The sequence below is a fragment of the Aythya fuligula genome, chromosome 17 (assembly GCF_009819795.1).
Source record: "Aythya fuligula isolate bAytFul2 chromosome 17, bAytFul2.pri, whole genome shotgun sequence".
NCBI classification, from domain to species: Eukaryota; Metazoa; Chordata; class Aves; order Anseriformes; family Anatidae; genus Aythya; species Aythya fuligula.
This window is the reverse complement of record NC_045575.1, coordinates 2,144,303-2,163,236: the sequence shown is the minus strand read 5'-3', so window position 1 is coordinate 2,163,236 and position 18,934 is coordinate 2,144,303. Positions and strand designations below refer to the sequence as shown.

The window sequence follows — 18,934 nt, the reverse complement described above, 5'->3', positions numbered from 1 at the left end:
ACAAATCAAAACTTCTCAGTGTTATTCTGCTACTTCTAATTCTGAACCCACTTTACATTAAACTGTGACAAAATTGTAAGCGTTTCTTAATTGTAACATGAAAACAAGCTGTACCTCAACCCCCATGAAGAGGGAGAAACGGATGGTTACACTCAAATGTTGGCCTTTACTAAGGAAAAGGGACTGCCACAAGTTTTCTTCCTAGCTTATCTCACAAATTATGCTATGGGTCTACATTTGAGTCCTGGCCATTGCAAGCAGAGAGGAACGAGATGGTATCTCTCTGCTTCCTGCCTTCTAGAAAATATGGGAATCTGGACAATTCCTGCATGAGATTCATCACATGCAGGTGGTCTGGGCAGCTGCTCCCATCGTTTTTCCTCTCAAGAAATCAATAGATCGATGCAAAGTAACAGACTGATGAGATACCTTCCAGTAGGGTGTGTTAAGTACAATTTAAAGACATTCACTCCATTAAGCTGTTACCTGCACGGGGCTAGGAGCAGGGTGGCTTCCAGCATGTTGGCTTTGCTGCTGGCCAGTTGGTGTGGCAGAAGGCTGAGGATGCGGAGGATGCGGATGCAGGGTAGCATTAGGGTGGGCATACTGCTGAGCAAGTGAGCCAGTGGAAACTAGGATGAAAAAGAAGAATATTTAACAACAGGTACAAAATATACACCTCATCAAGTCACCATCTGCACTTGAAGATTGCACTATACCTCTATCACACTGCAAGAATATTCCCTCCCCCTTCTAAAAAAAAGTTATCTTGCAAATAGCTGAGTATCTTACCTTGTGTTCATGTAGTTTGATTTTGCAGGGAAGTCTATAAATAACCATAATTAGACAGTTCATCTTCCCTAGTTTGACAATGCAACAGATACTACATATAAGAAAGTGGTTTGTAGTTTGTTTTTGTTTGTTTGTTTTTTTTTCAGATAGGCCAGTTTGAAATACCAATTTTATAATTTCCATACAATTTAGTGTTTTTTTTTTTTTTTTTTCCTGGAATATACTTTAAAAAGCTGTTACAAGCCATTTTTATTTCCACCATCCAAAAAATTATTTGGCCTTATACCTGGCTAACCTCACCATGCTACTCTTCTGGAAATTGCTCACAGTACAGTCCATGTAAGGTACACGCATTGCATGTATACTAAAGAGCTACAGGGACACACAGAACATACATAACAGCTGAGAAAACGAGACTCCTGGAGGATCAAATTTTTGTGGAAGCCAGTATTTTGTACTAAAATAACGTATCTTTCCCCTCGAGGCCAATTACAGTACTTTTCTGGATCACCACCATTCTGTGAGCTTCTCAACACTGCCGTGAAATTCTTAATTCCTTGAAACAGTAGCGAATAAGGTATGAAATTCCATAAAAGGGAAAAAATATAAAACTCACACAAGTGAAAAACCATCTGTTGCTATAGCCGTACCAGTCTCCAACAACAAACCAGTATCAACAAGCCCCTGTCTGAGGAGTCCTGCCCAGTTTTGCTTCAAAACAGGCCACACTGAATTACACCACCCCACTTCTTTTTTAAAAAAAATAAATCTGAAGGAATCTAAAAAGGTATGAGAAGCCATAATAACAGCAAGACTTCCTGTAAACACAAAGCATGCAACTGGAAAGCAAGACCCTGAAAACAAATGAAAATGCACTGCCTATCCCCTCCATCACTTTTAGATCTTGTGCAACAAGTCTGCACGGACAGCGTGCACTGCTCCTCCCAGCACTGCAGCTCAGAACGAGGATAGCTTTGCTGACCATTGACAGACAAATAATCAAAGCAAACTATCAACCTGCTCCTGAGCCTGTTCCCTGCATGTGCTCCTTAGTTAGCTTGTACCTTTTTGTCTTTCTGAGCACAGTTAATCACTGCTCACTGCGGGGTTACAGCTTCTTTCATGGGGTTTGTAGTACGTGAGGATTTGAGGGCTGATGAAGCACCTTTCTGCAGCATACTTTTACGAGTGCTTTTGTTTGCAAGGTAGACTGTTTTGGTAGCATTTTCTTCCTTTAGTAAATAAACTCTAAAGGCAGGGCACAGGGAGTAACTTCATGTGCCAATCTTATGTTGCATCCACCCTGCCTGCATGTTCCTGAGTAGGGAGATGTGGTGCCTCACGTTTGCAGCTCGTTGCTGCAGCTTCTGAAGAGCTTCACTGTGCTGGGTTCTACCCTCATGAATACACAGGGACTGCCTGAACACATATAAAGGATGAAAGACAAAACGGGTGGAGAAAACGCACAAAAACGTAGCTGCATCTGAAAACACAAAGCTGTGGATCAAAAGCAAGTCTCAGCAACCACGCTGTGCCTTGGCACACCACCATCCTGTGCAAATACTTGCTTTCCTCCAGTTTGGCTTGCTATAAAGCTTACAAATACTACTGCTAAAATAATCAAACTCACTCGGAAGTATGCACCCAGTATCTTTTTTGCCTAGTTGAGATTTTTCTCCTGTGTACACGTCATTATGAAGGTTTCTCCTTTTTAAAATAACTGCTTACCACATTTATCTTAATCCCACCCAGCTGTCTTGAAAGCTCTACTAAATCATCGCTGAGCCAATAATGTACCAGCGATGTGCACGACAGCTTCAGGCCATTAATGCAGATGAATTTCATATACATTTGTAACCCTAAATTCTTGCACAGTCGTGTACTTATGCATGATTGTACTCATACATTATCAGCATTTCTGATTCAGGGAGGTTTTTGGAAACACCTCCACATTTTCAATGGGCACTAGCAGAACTCTGCATCTTCTGCCACAAAGATCTCTTTGTGACGCTTCCAAATGCGAGAAAAGTCATTGTTTTTCATATCACTACTAAAATTTATTTTGCAGCAGCATCTGCACCACGATCGTCTTTTATACAGCTTCCAAACATTGCTCCTCTTACTAAGACTACAAGAAAATGATCAACATAGACACCAATGGCTTTTACAGAATGCAGTTTACTGTTTCCTACAGTAAGAAAATTTCTTAACCTCATTATTATTCAACACTGAAGAAGGCCAGAAGTTATTATCTCTGTCCAAGTAATAGAAATAAATGCAGAGAGGGATTCACTTGTTTGCCAGAGGGCACGCTACCAGAAATCTGCCTTCCTCAGCTCTCGTTCCGCTGCCTCAGCCACAGAGTTGGCATGCCTGACTATAAATTGCCTTCAACCCCATTCAAGAGGTTTTCAAGTGTATGCGAAAATTAATTTCAAGTCATAAGATATTCGAGGCTTCCCACATCCTGCCACACTACTTGTTAAGAGCCCCAGAATGATGTGGTACTCCCTGAAACCATTACTGCAATTCATCCTTCATTTCTTTATAGCCCAGAGAATAATAAACCAAGTTACTCCGAAGCAGATACATTATACAATGAAACTTCACAAGGAAGAATTTCACGCTCAGGAAACAAGTCAAACCGAGGAATGGTACCCCAAAGAACAGGGGAGGGGGTGAAGTGCCATAGCAGCAGCTTCCATAACCTTCTAATGTCTTCTATCCGTAAGTTTTGCACACTGAAGTTCAGAATTCATTCCTCTATTTTCTCCTCCTCTGCCCCATTTTGTCTTTAGAAATGACTCCCCAATTAATATCCTCTCCAAATTCAGTTAAATTAAGTTCAGATGATGCTGCAAATTAAGTTTTAATAGTAATAATAAAAGTACATTTCCCAAAAAAAAGGTATTTGGACCCTTATCTACATCCTGGACAGATCCTGTATACAAATCAAGAGCGATTCAGGAAGAGCAGCAGCATGTCTGAAACAGGTGCCCAGATCTATCTTAGCTGAAAACCAGAGTTCGACTTTAGAAAAACAGAAGGATTTCCATGTTTAGCTGCTGCAATTAACAGTTCACAACAAATCAGTGCAATCTATGAGCGACTTAGTAAGCCTGTGAAAGAAGCCTTGCAAAACAGTCATGAGAAATTCACCTTCAAAGCCGTAACTAAAACATTTTTACTGCAACAATTTTCAAGATTTTTTCCATCAAAACAGCTCGCTATGTGTATCAAATACCGAATGACATGAAAGGAGGGGGGGGAAAATAATGAATAAAATCACAAATTATCCAACATCTCCCGCAGTGTCAGCACTGTGGAGATTTCCCAAATGGCCATCTTTTAACCAAGAAAGCACCGAGAAAGCTCTAGGAGAGGACAACTCAGTTCTGCGTAGCTCCTTGCTGCAGGGAAGCCCAGCTCATTCCAGCAGAATTACACTGCTTCGCACCCATTATGCTGGAAGTTCGTCTCCCCAAGAAATACTCCCTGAGCCAACCCGTTTTACTTCGTCTTTTTGATCAAGTCGTCTCCTGACATGAGATATTTAACTGAACTAACCTTGGGAGGGGACCCGGCGAAGGTAAAGTCATTCAGTAATGAAGTGAGCAAAAATATCAGATGCATTGAATTAATGAGTTCAGCTCTACAAAACATGCAGCCTATGTTTCTGAGAGGCAAACAAAAAAAGAAGTCAGCTATCAAACCCAGCAAAAGAGCTGAAATTAAGAGGTCAGAACAGCAGAAATCAAGCAGAGCTCCCAGCTGCGAGGGTATACACAGAAACCATATCGTGTAATTTCTTATTTCCCTGGTAGGAATCTCAATGCTGCCAATGGTGGTCATCGTTGGTCATCATCCAAAGATGCACTTGAAGAGCCTATTTCCAAGAACTGACCAGTGAACAAAATTCAAAACTATTGCCAGACCCAGTAAGATGGTGAGGATAACTACATTTAAAAGACCTGAATGGTAGGAAGCAAAGAAATAGCAATGTTTCTTTCATAATATAAAACATTTACAGAAGGCATTTTACACAGGTAGAGCGGACTTCACTCCAAAGATTATCCACTGAAGGAACGAGCTTCTTACAGTTATTTCAGTGCACCAAACCAAGATGCATGAAAACAGTACAGGTCAGCATCCCACAGCACTAGTTCACATAAAACCAGCTCTGTACCAGAAGCACACAGGAAGTCTTTTCCAGACGAGATTTTTGGAGAACAAATGGTATTTCTCACACCCCTCTTCCATCAGTTAGCTCAAAAAAAACTCAAACCCACAACCAGAAGAGTGCCTGGCACAGGCTGCAGGGACTTGCAGATGGCCCCAAGTCTCACTGCAGGACAGGAGCAAGCCTGAGATCGCTGTGCTCCTTTCCCCACGTCCTGGCTGACATCTACAGCTCATCCTGCAGCCCCCAGAGCCTGACTGCCCCCGCAGGCTCCCCAGAGGGCTCTGATGAACACCAGAGGCAGGATTTCTGATGCTGGGGAGGAAGCGCCCGGTGCCACACACCTGCAAGGGGCCCTCTGTCCGGTCACTCGTCGAAATAGTGACCAAGTACAGGGCTCTCTGCACGCCTCCAGTGACACCGCAGTAACTCCACGGGAAGCTTCCTTCACCCTCGCTGCAGCTCAGGTTAATTCCTCCCAGGGGCTCAGCACTTGAGCCACAGCTTTTTAAAGTGATGAGGCACAAGACACCGCTCCTTTTAGGAAGTTCATTAACTCACAAAGTCTTCAAATCCCATTTGGAACTCCCATGGGAGTTCAGCGAGGTTTTAAGCAAAAGTTGTCCGCACATAGCACTCATTTCTGGTTGCAGATGAAGAGACTGGGTAGTAATGATAAAGATTCCTCAGCACACAAAATAGTGTTTAAAAAGAAAATTGACATAAATCAGTTTCCTGTGGTACTTTAAATCCGTTCAGCTTCACCTCCCCCCTCTAGTGAAAGGAACTTTCCTGCATTTTCTACATGCTGGTTTGGTGCAAGGAAACTTGTTCCCTCAACACGTCCCATTCCTTTAACATCTGTTCTTTAGATAGTGCTTTTGCTGTACAATCAAAATTAGTACAAAAAACCCAACTCACTGGCAAAGTAGAAAGAAGGGCCTGTCTCCTTGCTGTATGGTATTTTGGGACATGCTGAATTTGGGAAATAGAAAGGTAAATTAGCCTCTTGCCGTGTGCATGCTTCCCGTCTTCTGGAAAGGTCAGCGTCTTTTTTTTTCTTTCCCTTTTTTTTTTTTTTAATATATCGTAGAATCATGCAGATATTTTTATTTACTTAGTTGATATTAGGGTTGGATATTTAGTTTTTACAACTGAGCGGAGATGAAACAATACAAGTCTCAGGTAAGCCTTCCTTCTAAACTCTGATACTGAGGTCTTCAGCTCTTAATTTAGTATTAACATGAAAATAAACTTTATGTCAATTCACCATCTATTACAATGCACTGTAACAAGAAGGTTAAAAAGTAATTACATTAAACAAAAAATCGCCCCCCTTGCTTTTTCAACTGTGTCACTGTCATTCTTAACAGTTCCAAGACACCTTTGGTGACTGGTTCACTCTTAGTCCCTGGAGAATCCTTTGAGGTTTATATTATATCCACCATTGTACTATCAGGGTAATAGAATTTACTCTACTGCTGAGACAGAAACCAGATAAAGTTAGAGACAATACCAGACCAGTAAAACATGTGCAGAAGGGGAAAAAGGAAGGGAGAACGGGGACAGGAATGAGAGCACAAAAAAACAGGAAACGCATCTGTATAAAACCAAGGCCTGGTTTTACACAAGTTTCTGTTTGGTTTGGTTTTTAAACACAGAAGTAAAGTTTTTCAGAGGGCTCCGGTTATCTAAAAACATAGGCAGTTCAGCAGCTACGTGGTAAAACTAGCAGGCATTAATTGTCACAGGGAAATCTCCACCCTCAGCTTGGATACCCAGGTTTTCTACCAACATCACGGGACACGTTTGTGTCTGTGCCACATAGAAACAAGCAGTGAAACTGCAAACCACGGCCAGCGAACTCGACCAGAGCGATACTCGCGTCATGGATCACGCAGGGCCAGCGCTTCCCAGAAAGATGTTACGTTCTGAGCCTACTTCAGCAGGGTGAGGGCAACAACCCGGTGTTAAGGCAGGTGTGTGTGGCAGCTAAAGGTGTGTGTAGCTGCAAAGCTTTCCTCGGTAAGGCCATCTAAAGGGCTCGCATCTCCAGAAGTTACAAGTCAAGGTGCAATAGGCATTGGGTGGAGGGAAGAGAGATGGTTGTCTGAACACCGTCCTTCCCCATCGTGTTCTGAGGGGGGGAAACCAGTGATTTAAACGCTCCTCTGCCGTGCGTTCAGGTGGGTCTGCTGGTGACCAGGCTGCTTAGCTACTCTGCTTCTCTGGAGCTCTCGTCAGCAGTTTGGGAAACAGAAGCAGGCACCGTAATGACTGGCAAAGAAATCCCAGAAGTGCAGAAATATCCCATTAAACAGCATTAGACAAAAAATATTTTTCTTTCGACTGGAAAAGTGCAGATCAACAAGCGTTAAGTCACTACACGTATTTGGAATTGAGGTATCTCCTCACGAGACAGAAGGGAAAACAAAACCCAAGCTGTTGGCAGTGAGGGCAGGTCGCTTAGCGGCTCAACGAGCATTTCTCTTCACTGCCAGGCAGTTACTGCTCGCCACAGACATTCACTTATCCCAAACCATTAAGGAAGATGGAGTTCCAGATCTCCTGAGAAAACGCTTCACACCTTCAGAATACCTCATAAGCAGTGCCCCCCAACCCCCGCGTCTCAGTGCGGTTGTCCTTGTAGACATCTTCTTTCTACCACACACACAGGAAAAAAATTGAGTGAATTTTGCAAGAATTATCTCAGAGGAAGCACCGGTACCTTGAAGGACAAAAGGACACTGTAACCCACTGAATCCTGATATGAACAGGGGGAGGGAAGTCAAAGAATAAAAATAAAAATAGATCAGATTGCTATTTTAAAGAGCCAAAGGGAAATCTGAGAACTTGCTTGAGCCAATGCTCCAGAAATCAAAAGCAGCAGCGGTTGTTATAGGAAGTTATTCTGGATTTTCAAACTGCTTTAACAAGAGGACCAGATTAGATTCAGAATCAGCATGTGTTGGTATATTTAGTTCAGAGATACCATGGATAAACTTAAGATTCCCAAAATACCGAACGTAAGTTGTGAACACTCCCTTGTATTACCATTCAGAACTACCTGTCACTCGGTCAGATGGGAACAAATCGAGCATGTTGCTCATCATTTACTACATAAGCAGCATTTATCTATCACCTTCGGCAAGTCTACATTTTTTTCCAAGCAGTCACATACTGATAAACAGAAGCTGAAGTTAATATCTTCTAGATGGTCACATTTTAAGGAGAAAATCAGCCTAGGCAAGGTCTTCAAGTATTCAGCACATGAAAGCCTTGCAAAAAACTGGGAATTGAGACAGCAATACTCTACATCAGAAGTCATTTCACGTGTAGCCAACTGTAAACTTTGTAGGTTAAGAGTGCATTTGAGCCAATTCATGGTCACTAGGCAATACACATATTCACACACGGCAAGAACATACTCTTAAAAAAAAAAAGTGTCTCGTATGGAGTTCATGATCCTACTGGGTTGAGTAGTTTCTATAACCAAGAATTTCAAGCACTTGATCATTTACTGGGAAGGTGGGAGAACATTTAGAAGAGCCACCAAGTAGCTGTTTGAAAGAACACAGAAGGACATGCAATTTCCGTAAATTAGGTGCTCTTGGAAAAGTAACCTTTAAATTACATGGAAGGAAATACGAAGGAGTTCTCAAATATTGACCCAGCTTAGTTGTGTGTACCAGTAGGTAGTCACCTACCTACAACAGATAAGCTACAAAACCAACACAAAATGAAAACTAACTGTTGAGTTAGAGTATCAGTGGGGAAAAAAAAAAATGCAGACATCTGATCAAAGCTAAACAAGGGAATGGGCTTACACTTCAATGCTGCAGAACCCAGTGCTTACAGAAGATAAGGATGGTGCACAATGGGAAATCGCTAGGAAGTAACAAGCAAACATTTTGAATGAAGTCTCACATATTCTCTCATGTCTAGTTTTATTTTAATCATGATTTGAGAGAAGGGTTTTCACCAATAAAGGTCTGAAAGCCTTTGATCATTCACTTAATCAGAATTCTATTTAATCTAATGAAAAAGCAAACAGAAGATCTGTTTACATGGACACCTCAAGCACAAGAGTTGAAAAGATCAAAGTAATACAATTAGCAAGGACCTGTGAGAGAAGGACTTAACCTCTAAGAGTAACTTCCATTTCAGCTTCATCACAAACGAGCTGAAGCGTTCTTTCTCCAAGCGTCAAAAAAGGCCTCTGTTATTTTTGTCTCTTAACTATGTAACCACACTACTGCAGAGACCTGACAGGATGTTTTCAGATGGGTAAGACACCGACTTGTTTAAATCAAAATTAATTTCACGCTAAACTTTAAAATTTCATTTTTAGCCTTGTTAAGTTTTCGTGACACACCATGGACTTCCATTAAGTAGCAGTGTAAAACTAAGCACCGGAAAACATACAAAGATGTCTAAAGGTACAGAAAATCTTTTATTAGAATCTAAGTCAATAATATACGTGACCCAATAAAAGTCTTCCTCAGATGCTGTAACAAGTATTGAAATGCCATGTTTTCAAGAGACCATCTGTCTTTTTGACATTTTATGACAGTTTCCAAGCCTTCTAGCAACCTTGATTCTACCTATTTCAATAGCATGTTTTGCAGTGAGGTTTTTCCTCCGAATTGGGCATTGCTTTATCACACATTTATAATGCTTTAGAAGTTCTTCACATTATAGTTTGTAACAAGGTAACCCACATTTTCAGCATTTCACTGTAAGTGAAATATGCTCGTCTGATAATGCTGGAGACTAATTTTCAAAGTCAAAGCAATACACGAGTTATTTCATAGACTTAATTCTTGACTTACCAAAAAAGAAAGGTAAGCAACACAAGTTTTATTTTGCTCAGACAGAAGTGTTCATACTGTTAATAATGCTAGTAGTATCATAAAGACAGCATTTCACTAGTTGTCAGAACTAAAGTCAAGTTTTGAAACTGAGGTCATAGCCTTGCAGTAAAACCAGTCCTACTTATAAACAAGAAACAATCAAGGGATGTTGTGTCAAGGGCATCAAGAGAACTTGAACAAACTTCTTTCAGCAGATATTCGTTAGCAGCTCCCAGCTTGAAATTTCATCTTGGTCACTGGCATCCTACTGAAATCAGCATACTTGAGTTTTCATTTTAACCAGGTGGCTCAGTTTTCAACGCTTTGCTCATCATCTTATGATATATAAACCACATCTACTGGTGTAATCTGAATGATACCCACATTTGAAGCTCGAGATTAAATATATCCCTGCACAACATAAGAACTTAAAAAGTTACATATAACACAAAACGTTTCCTACCATACATAGCATGCGTCTGTTCATGCGCACCATACTGTGTTGCAGAAGAAGATACTAAACCAGGCTGTGCATGTGTTGGTGGTGCCATCATTCTAGCGTTGCCCTGTATTACAGGGCTATAAACATGAGGATGCTGCATTCAACAGAAATAAGAAAAACAGACAGTTAATTGGAGGCCCATTACAAGAAACTAGTCTAATCTAAACAATAATTGCATATGCAAAAACAGCAATAGCTTGGCCTTATAAAACACAGAGGAAACTAAAGATTTCATACTACAATTACCCCAGTTGTTTCTAAAAACGAAAGGACATTTTCTGCAGTAGGCTAGAAGCTGACAAAAACCACCAGCATATCTAATTTCTGCCATTCTAATATCATAAGCTTATGTATGCAACTATATATTTATGCAATTACATATGTGTATTTAAAAGCTCTTGAAGTAAAAGTATAAATAGTTTGTTTTTAGAGAGCATAACTAGGAGATGCCCTGCCCGTGACCTAAAAGGAATTGCCCTAAAAGCTAAAAAGGTAGTAGCAATAACAAATTACAACTTCTAAACTGACTGGAGGATTCGTTACAGGCTTTGAAGCACATTACAATAGCAAACAAACACATGACTGGAGACAATATGGTATTTAGGACTGAGTCACTTAATTACTAGCCATATCACATCCACTAAACAGACTCTTACCTGAGACTGGTAGTGTGGCACATGCTGCACAAGAGGCTGGTTAGGAAACTGCTGGGGACTATACGCAACATATTGTGTTGAATAAGCAGGTGGCGTAGCTACAATTGGAGGGCCTGCAGCTGAGGCAGGATGCATCATGGTGCTCTGATGATGTTGGTCTTGCCGTTGCTGTGGCATATTTGGTACTACAAAGCAAAGAGCATCTCACGTTAGAAACACGGGATGAAGAATGTTAGTCTTCCTGAAAGGTTTTACATTACAACGTCAATGTGACCCAGTAGAACATCCTCGCCCCTAAACCTTTAACCACTTAGAGGTCCAGTATTAGAGCTCTGTCAAAACGGAGTTCATAGAAAAAAAAATTAAAAAGATTTTCATCGCTTTCATCACTGCCTTTTTGCCATGTATACGGCCACAAACTCAGGCCTGCTTTTTATGTAAAAGGAGGAAGGTGCAGGGAAAAAAAGACTGACAAAAATCAAGAACAGAAGAGAGAGGTTATACCAGGATACCTACATTACTCAAAGTTGATCCTGTCCCCTTCAAAAGGCTTAATTTATCCACTATCAGAACTACTCAGCAACTGCTCCATCAACTGGAAAGCTGAGTCTGTTAAAATTACTTGTGCTCATGGCTGAGGAGAATAGAATAAAGGTCTCCACGCAGCTGCAATATGAGGTATTTGCATCATTTAAGCTCTATGCTATCCCTGAGGATAGCCAAAAACTTTGAGGTTACAGTCAACACCGAAGAGGACAAATCAGCTTAGAGGGGGAAAAGGAATAGGAATAATTAGAGGGAGGAGAGGTTAAGAGAGCAGAGCACTGCGGTGTGGGACTACCTAAGCTATCCGGGTAAGAAGACTGCCTGAACCACAGCAGCAAGGCACTCAGAACAGAGGAATTCAGCCTACTAAGCAACATGGCACGATCGTTCAAGGTGAGCTCCAGCTTGCTGCAGTGAGACTGCAACTAATAACTACGCTAACTCAAGCACCTGTAAGCTCCGCTGCAGTGTGCCATGTTGGCAGACCCCTTAGGGAGAGGAAAAGAGGGAAACGTTGAAGATGTCAGGAAATTCACTCAATAATGATTATGTTTACACTGCAAATCAATAGAAAAAAGTAAATACGGGGCGCAACTTGAATAGGGTAAAGGCGCTGAACTTTAACACAAGCAGCTCCTTCAGGCTTATGCTGCACACAAAATGGATTTATGGAGGAAATAATGACATTCAGGAAAGGAATTCAGAACAGGAGAGCCTCACAGAGCAAGCAAGTAGACAGCAATATACTTCTGATTAAAATAATCAGTATTATCAAGCACAGGATTTCATGAGTCAGGCCACAGTAAAGTTAGTGCGTTTTAAAATGGAAATACATTACAAGTTTTTGTCTTCCCTACTTTCATAAAGGCTACTTGTTTATTTCTAAACAGCAGAACTGCTCTTTTAAACAATTTCCTCTTCCAGTGACCGGAGCTGCAGCACTGGAATCTATTATCATGAGAGACTGTGTAATATTGCAAGGAATTTAATTGCGTCGAATTAGAGCATTATCTGAAACATGACTATAAAACAAGACCATCATTTTTCTGCTCCTACACTGCACTGCAGAGATGAGAGTGCATCTCACCACACGTTTTCATCTCCACAGCCACAGGTGTCACTTGTTAAAAATGCAGTATTGTTAGTCCAGCTGTTCAGCTACTGTTGCAGAAGGAATACAAAAGAACAAACTGGAACCAGCAATAAGCTCTTTGCAGAAGAGTAACAGCACACTCTTTCTGAAGAAAGAGATTTTTCTTGTTGACAAAAATACCCCATTCAGGCACTATTCAGGGCTCTGCTGCACACCAGTACAAAGCAGTTCCCTTTTTAACATTTCCGTAACACTTACGAAGTATAGGAGAAATCAGCTTACCCAAGTGTTCCAAGTAACACACCTTTTCCAATTTGTCAAATCAAATTCCAAAACAAGCAATGCCACGCTACTCAAACTTGTGATTTGAGCTGCATTAGCTTATCTGGAAATACCCAAGTATTTCCACTTAGTTGCCTTTATTAAAAATAGTATTTAAAATATCAATCAACGTGGATTAGAAAACAATCATTTGTTATTTTATTCATGCTGCATGCAGACTAAGAACCAAACAGGCAGTATTATTCTCACCTTTACCTGCTCTATATGTCTTGGCTTGGTTCACTGGCATGGGCGTCATGGGAATAGGATACAAAGGCTGAAACAGAAGCAGGAGTTTAAGCTATGATATTCCTTTAAAAAGTATGTTCGTGCATGTGGCTGTTTGTTGGGGTGGGGGCCCTGCTCAGCTGTGCTATGTTTTACTCTGAGCCACTAAAATAATCATTAGCCTCTAATGATATTAGAAGCTACTTTTTCTCTAAACTTTATGGCCATAATTAGGTGACAAACATTACAGATGATCATGATAATCAGAACTCTCCGCTGTGCAAGTCTCCACTATGAAATGAGTCGCAACAGGACCTACCATATCCTAGCTTTCCAACTCTTTTCAGGGGCAACTCATACAAATGTAATGCTAGATGTTAAAATATTTACAAGTTCAGTTCTTCACCAATGGCATAGACACTACTAGAAAAAAAATCACTGTTGCTAAAACCAAGCCAGTAACAGTCTAGCGCATCTATTTTAATGTTAGGAAAGATGCACAATGGCAGCTTGTAGATGCTTGTTGGCTCTTTTAGCATTTTATCACAAGATTCAAGGCTCACAGAAGTTTCTTTAGGAGGAATTCTTGTGACCTTTTGCAAGCTGATCGCTAAATTACTTATTAAAACATTTTGGACATACTGGGTATTTTCTTAACACATGATGAGAGCAGTTAGAATGAGTTTTATCCTTCCCCCAACACCCCAAACCTTCCACCACACAGTTAGGATTGTTAGCCACAAATTTTTAATCACCAGCAACCATTTGGTCCATAAGGAAAGGAAGAAACACTCCAGACTTCAAATATGGCTTAGTGAACTTTGCCTAACCTGTGATATTTTCTTCTACCACTGTGATTAAGTCTGAATGTACAAACAACCAAGACCATATGGTTTGCAGCAACCAGTCAAGTAATGCTAGTATTGCTACTTCAAGCAAAGTATTAAATCAGACAGCTTTATAGCAGAGTTAGATTTGAAATCCTAGTAATCTCTGCAGCAACCGGAAATTAGTGGGACACAGCTGGAAGCTAAGGACAAAAAATGGTTGCTTAAAACTTAAAAGTAAGGCTATGCTTGGAGCACTGGGGAGGAATTCTGCACAGAGTCACAACAAATATGAGTAACAGCTGTTGGAATTTACAAGTGTTTGAGACTATTATACTATCAAGATTGAAAGACCACTGGGAAAAGCCGTTATTTACATAGCTAAAACTGAACAACAATGTAATTGTGCCCATATTTATGGCAGCGATACAAACACTACTGTACCACTGTCTTATCTTAGATCTCCTGTCTCCCCAGTTGGCTGACAAACATCTGAAAAGTGTAAACGAATTGCCATTACATGCTGCACCTTACCTGCACGCCTGGACTCACTGGAACTGGGTACATCATATTTGGTGCAAAACAAACAGGCTGAGTGTACACTGGAGTTGGCTGCTGATGACCCACCATGGAAGGGCTAGGTTGAGCTTGCGGACGAGGGGAGGTTGGTGTAGTAGAAGGCTTCGGCTACAAATAGAGTTCAGCAATGCATATGCAAGATTAGCTTGACCATACTCGAAGGAAAAGCCTTTGAGTGGATCTTTATAAGCAGTATCAAATAACTTACTTGAGCAAAAGATCGAGGGTTGAACTCTTTTGCATTAGGATTAAGTGTTGATTTTCTAACTTGCCTAAACATGAAGAACAAGAAAAGATGTTCAGCATTATTCTTTTACAAGCATACCTGCAGAATGACTAAACAACTAAAAAATTGAGATATGAAATGCCTCATTTCCATCTGCAAGTTAGATTTTTGAGAACTCAAATATACATAAAATACAAAAAGTCCTGTTTACTAACAGTATTCTTACTATACTCATCAATAAAGCTTTCCTGGTGTTGGTGCTTCAGCTTACAAGAGATGGGAAAACATTTACATAAGCATTCAGACACCAATTAGGCATCGAAAGGACCAGAGTTCTACATGCAGTTCTACCACTGACTCACAGGATGACTTTCTGCACAGGCACATCAATTTTCTCGTAGTTATACAGAGAAAAAAATAACTTACATTGACCATATCAACATTAAGACATTACATGTTCATAATAGCTTTTTTCTACACACAATTAAATGCTAATAACAGATTTGCTTATTCTAAAAGGCATAGTTACTCACTCAGAAGTGTCTTTCTTCTCCTCTTTATCCTCTTTATCTTGTTTATTTCCAGGCCCAGATGTCTGTACACCTTGTGAAGTTACCTCAGGCCCTCGCTTTTGCTCAGAATTATTACTTATTGATGGAGAAATACTTGGACTATTGGGTTTGCTACTGCCACCGTTAGAGTTAGTATTACTGCCAGTTTCTATGATAGATTCTTTAGGGGTTGAGTCTGTCTTTTCCTTAACTACATCTCTTGGTTTTTCACCTTCTCGTGTTTTATTTAGCAGCTGATCCACTGCATCTGAAGAGGAACTTGACTGTAACTGGAAAAAAAAAAACAAAAAACAAGGTGTATATTCATTAAATTGGTACGCAAAACTAGAAGACAATTTAATGCTATCACAGAGTAAGATACAGTCCCACAGGCCTTAACCACCTGGAAATGACCTTTTCAAACATACATTTCCATTTCTAGTAGGAAAAAAAAAAATCTACGAGCACTGACTATGTTTTAAGCCTACACTGTGCAAGAAGCTGAATTATTCAGAGACTCGACTGACCTACACTTTGATTAGGAAGTGACAGGAAAGCTTAAGACAACCCCTTAGACTCAACACCCCTCCATGTGATTTAAAAACAATTCTTGAAAAGCTGACCTGATTTAGTAAGCAATTATAACCTGGAAACGTGCAATGGATCAGCAGATATTGTCTTCAATTTTCCTCAGCAAACCCCTCCATTACACTTTGAAACCCTTCCATATGGAGCTCTCCCATACGGAGCATAAATGCATTAATTATTTGTACCTAACAACCACGCAGGTTTTGAGCAACATTTTCAGTATACAGTATTTAAGTCAAAATGTACATTTGTGCATTAGGCAATTGTATAAGCAAGACTTAGCACTGAATTTTAGCATGAATTCTCATGAACATTTTTGTAAATCGAGCACAAGTTTTAAGGACCCATTTTCCATTAACACATGCAATGTATTCAGTTCATTAAAGTAATCTGGGTGCACACAAGAACTACAATACATTAAGATAACATACACAGAAACTTACCCTAAAGTCATTCTTAAATTTCTTTAAATCATCAATCTGTTTTCTATGTTCTGAAACAATTGGAGAGACACCTGCCAAATATAAGACCACAATTGTCCAAGCATTTCTAATTCAGGTTTTTATATTCAACCCCCACATCTATAAATTTGCAAAAATATAGCGTTTGCATATCTAGAAGTGAAATACAGCTACACCACTTCATCTGTGAGTTGGTATAATTCCATGAACAACTCGTATGAGCACACAAAAATACTCTGTGAAAACATGGCATTGCATAACTGCCATATCTATAGCTCTAACGCATCACACCAAGACAAAAGCCCTGAGGTACAGGGACTGCAGAACTCACATGCATACAAAGAGGCACACAATAAAACCCTCGAAACATAACATGCCAGTGTTTCAATAATATCAATTAAAGGTGAAACACTAAGGTGTCATCCCGAGTTTAAATAAAAAAAAAAATAATAATAATAATTAAAAAAACACTTTGAGAAGAGGAAATAAATAAAATAAATAAATGCAAACGTCATCCACATAAGCATCTCTGTACTTCAGGTCAATGAAATGAGTCCATGAGTCCAACACTTAAAATTGCAGCTCTATCGCTTCAGAACTGCATGCTCAAATGTTTCTTACAAATTATCAAACAGATTGCCTCCAAGTCTTCCTTTAAATATTAACTAAGCTAGTCAATACAGCAGGTTTAGCACTTGGAATCCTATGTTACTCAAGTACTTACAGAAGCTTTTGATACAAACCTTTGCTTTCAGGTTTAGGAAAACTAGGAGAAGTCTCACTTGGTTTTATATTCTCCTTGTTTCCAGTTGCAGAATTTTGCCTCTGGTCCTGAAGCCTAGTATCTTTAGCTGGAAAAGAAATTGCCAAAGTTATTCTCTTATACACAACTCACACTGATTAAAAAGAGATGACAAGATAGAACAGAAGAGAGATTTAACCATGTTTAGCTTACATAAGAAAATGCCTGTTACACTTTTTCTGCTACCAAGTTAGGGCCTGGAGGCTTATCCTCCCCCCTTCCCCATCCTACTGTTATTAAGCCCAGTGAAAATGTCCCAATCAAACACATCCCTCACCACCGCACAGATCCTTAACTAGGCTGACAAGAAAATGTAAAACGAAAGCAAATTATTCTCCATAGTCCAAGGTCTTTGAGATTTGAGAGTTAGTCAAGACCTTCATGACTATGCTCTTGAATTTCTTTTTTCTCCTTTCACGAGGCTTAAAATATTCCTTGAAAGCAGTGGTCTATGTTTCTTTAAATGAAAAAACAGCCAAGAACTCAGTCTGAAAAAAGTCCTCAATTAGGTCAAACACCTATACATCCACACTTCTCAAAAAGCAGAAGAAATTAAGCATACAGACTTACTAAAAAGCCTCAATCTTATTTTAAAGCAATCATAACAGAATAGGAATTCACTACATAGTAAAATTAAATGTATCAAGTCAGAACTTTTCCCAGCATTTAGAAAGCAGCTTTGCTCCTGTACAGACATATTTATTTTCAGAGATCAGGCAAGGGTTGCATTTGCCAGCAAGTGAGGGTTACTCACCTTCGCTGGAAGGGGTAACTGCTCTGTTGGAAGCAGGGCTGGCAGGTGTAGGAGAGGCAGCTGGAACAGGCATGGCAACAGATTCAGTGGGAATAGTACCAGGTTGAGGAGAAGGCAGAGCTGGTCCTGTGGGAGTGCTGCTTTGCCTTGGAGACCTAGGCCTGTGTGTTTTAGGGGATAATCTTGGAACTAGAAACAAACAGGAAAAAACAGTTATGGGATAAGTTTCCTCATCCGCTCAGAAGTTTGCTTATTTTAAAAACGACTAGGAACATGCTTTAAAATACTCAGTGGAACATTATATAGTGACTGAAAACCTCTTTACCTTTCAGGTACATCACCTAACTCTTTACAGTACAGCATTTCAGATAAGTGGTGCTATTTTCCTGCAGACTGTCCCCTAACATACCTCTCTGACTTACAGTCCCACCATGAAACTGCAGCATGGTCCCTGGCCCCCCAGCATACAACAGCTCACATTAACACAGTTTCAGGCAGAACAGAAAAGGTGGTCATTATCTCCATATAAACAGATGTAAAACTTTTTTTTTTTAAAGGCTGAAAAAAAATCATCCATTTTACATCCTCCTCCTTTGGAGGTTTGTCAGCTGGAAAAAAAAAACAGCATATCCTACTGAAGGAAGATTATTTGATGTCCACTTCTGCCCCTGTGTTAAAGCAGCAAGGGAAGTTGTATGTTCTTTACAAGCTAAGCTGTACCTCCTGCTTCCTACTCACGCCGCTGTGGCTAGTTAGTTGTTTTACATCATACATCAACTTCAAGTGAGCAAGAAGAAAGAGAGGTAAGTTGTTTAACAGCCCTGTTTGCATGCCAGTGATAAATAAAGTGCAGGGCAGGGAGGGGAGATGAGTCAGAGAGAATGCCAGAACAGAAGAGTTTAAATCTTTTCTGCAAGGCAACAAGATCTATGGGGCTGTCTACGCACTGGAACACAATTCATACCTGTTTTCTGA

At 40.2% G+C, this 18,934-nt stretch overlaps 1 protein-coding gene across 8 annotated transcripts in view; it reads right to left on the bottom strand.

The window, feature by feature from the left end:
• ATXN2 (ataxin 2) overlaps positions 1–18,934 on the bottom strand; it is a 50,997-nt gene that overhangs the window by 5,724 nt on the left and 26,339 nt on the right. For 5 of the 8 annotated variants that reach the window (XM_032198922.1, XM_032198923.1, XM_032198926.1 and 2 more), the window contains 11 exons: positions 17,960–18,148; positions 17,147–17,254; positions 16,386–16,456; positions 15,337–15,644; positions 14,786–14,849; positions 14,533–14,685; positions 13,154–13,220; positions 10,984–11,168; positions 10,289–10,421; positions 5,894–5,947; positions 487–632 (listed from right to left, as the gene is read on the bottom strand). In XM_032198922.1, coding sequence (XP_032054813.1) covers positions 487–632; positions 5,894–5,947; positions 10,289–10,421; positions 10,984–11,168; positions 13,154–13,220; positions 14,533–14,685; positions 14,786–14,849; positions 15,337–15,644; positions 16,386–16,456; positions 17,147–17,254; positions 17,960–18,148 — 1,478 coding nt within the window. The remainder of the gene's footprint in view (positions 1–486; positions 633–5,893; positions 5,948–10,288; positions 10,422–10,983; positions 11,169–13,153; positions 13,221–14,532; positions 14,686–14,785; positions 14,850–15,336; positions 15,645–16,385; positions 16,457–17,146; positions 17,255–17,959; positions 18,149–18,934) is intronic. The other 3 variants (XM_032198924.1, XM_032198927.1, XM_032198928.1) reach the window with 3 other exon arrangements.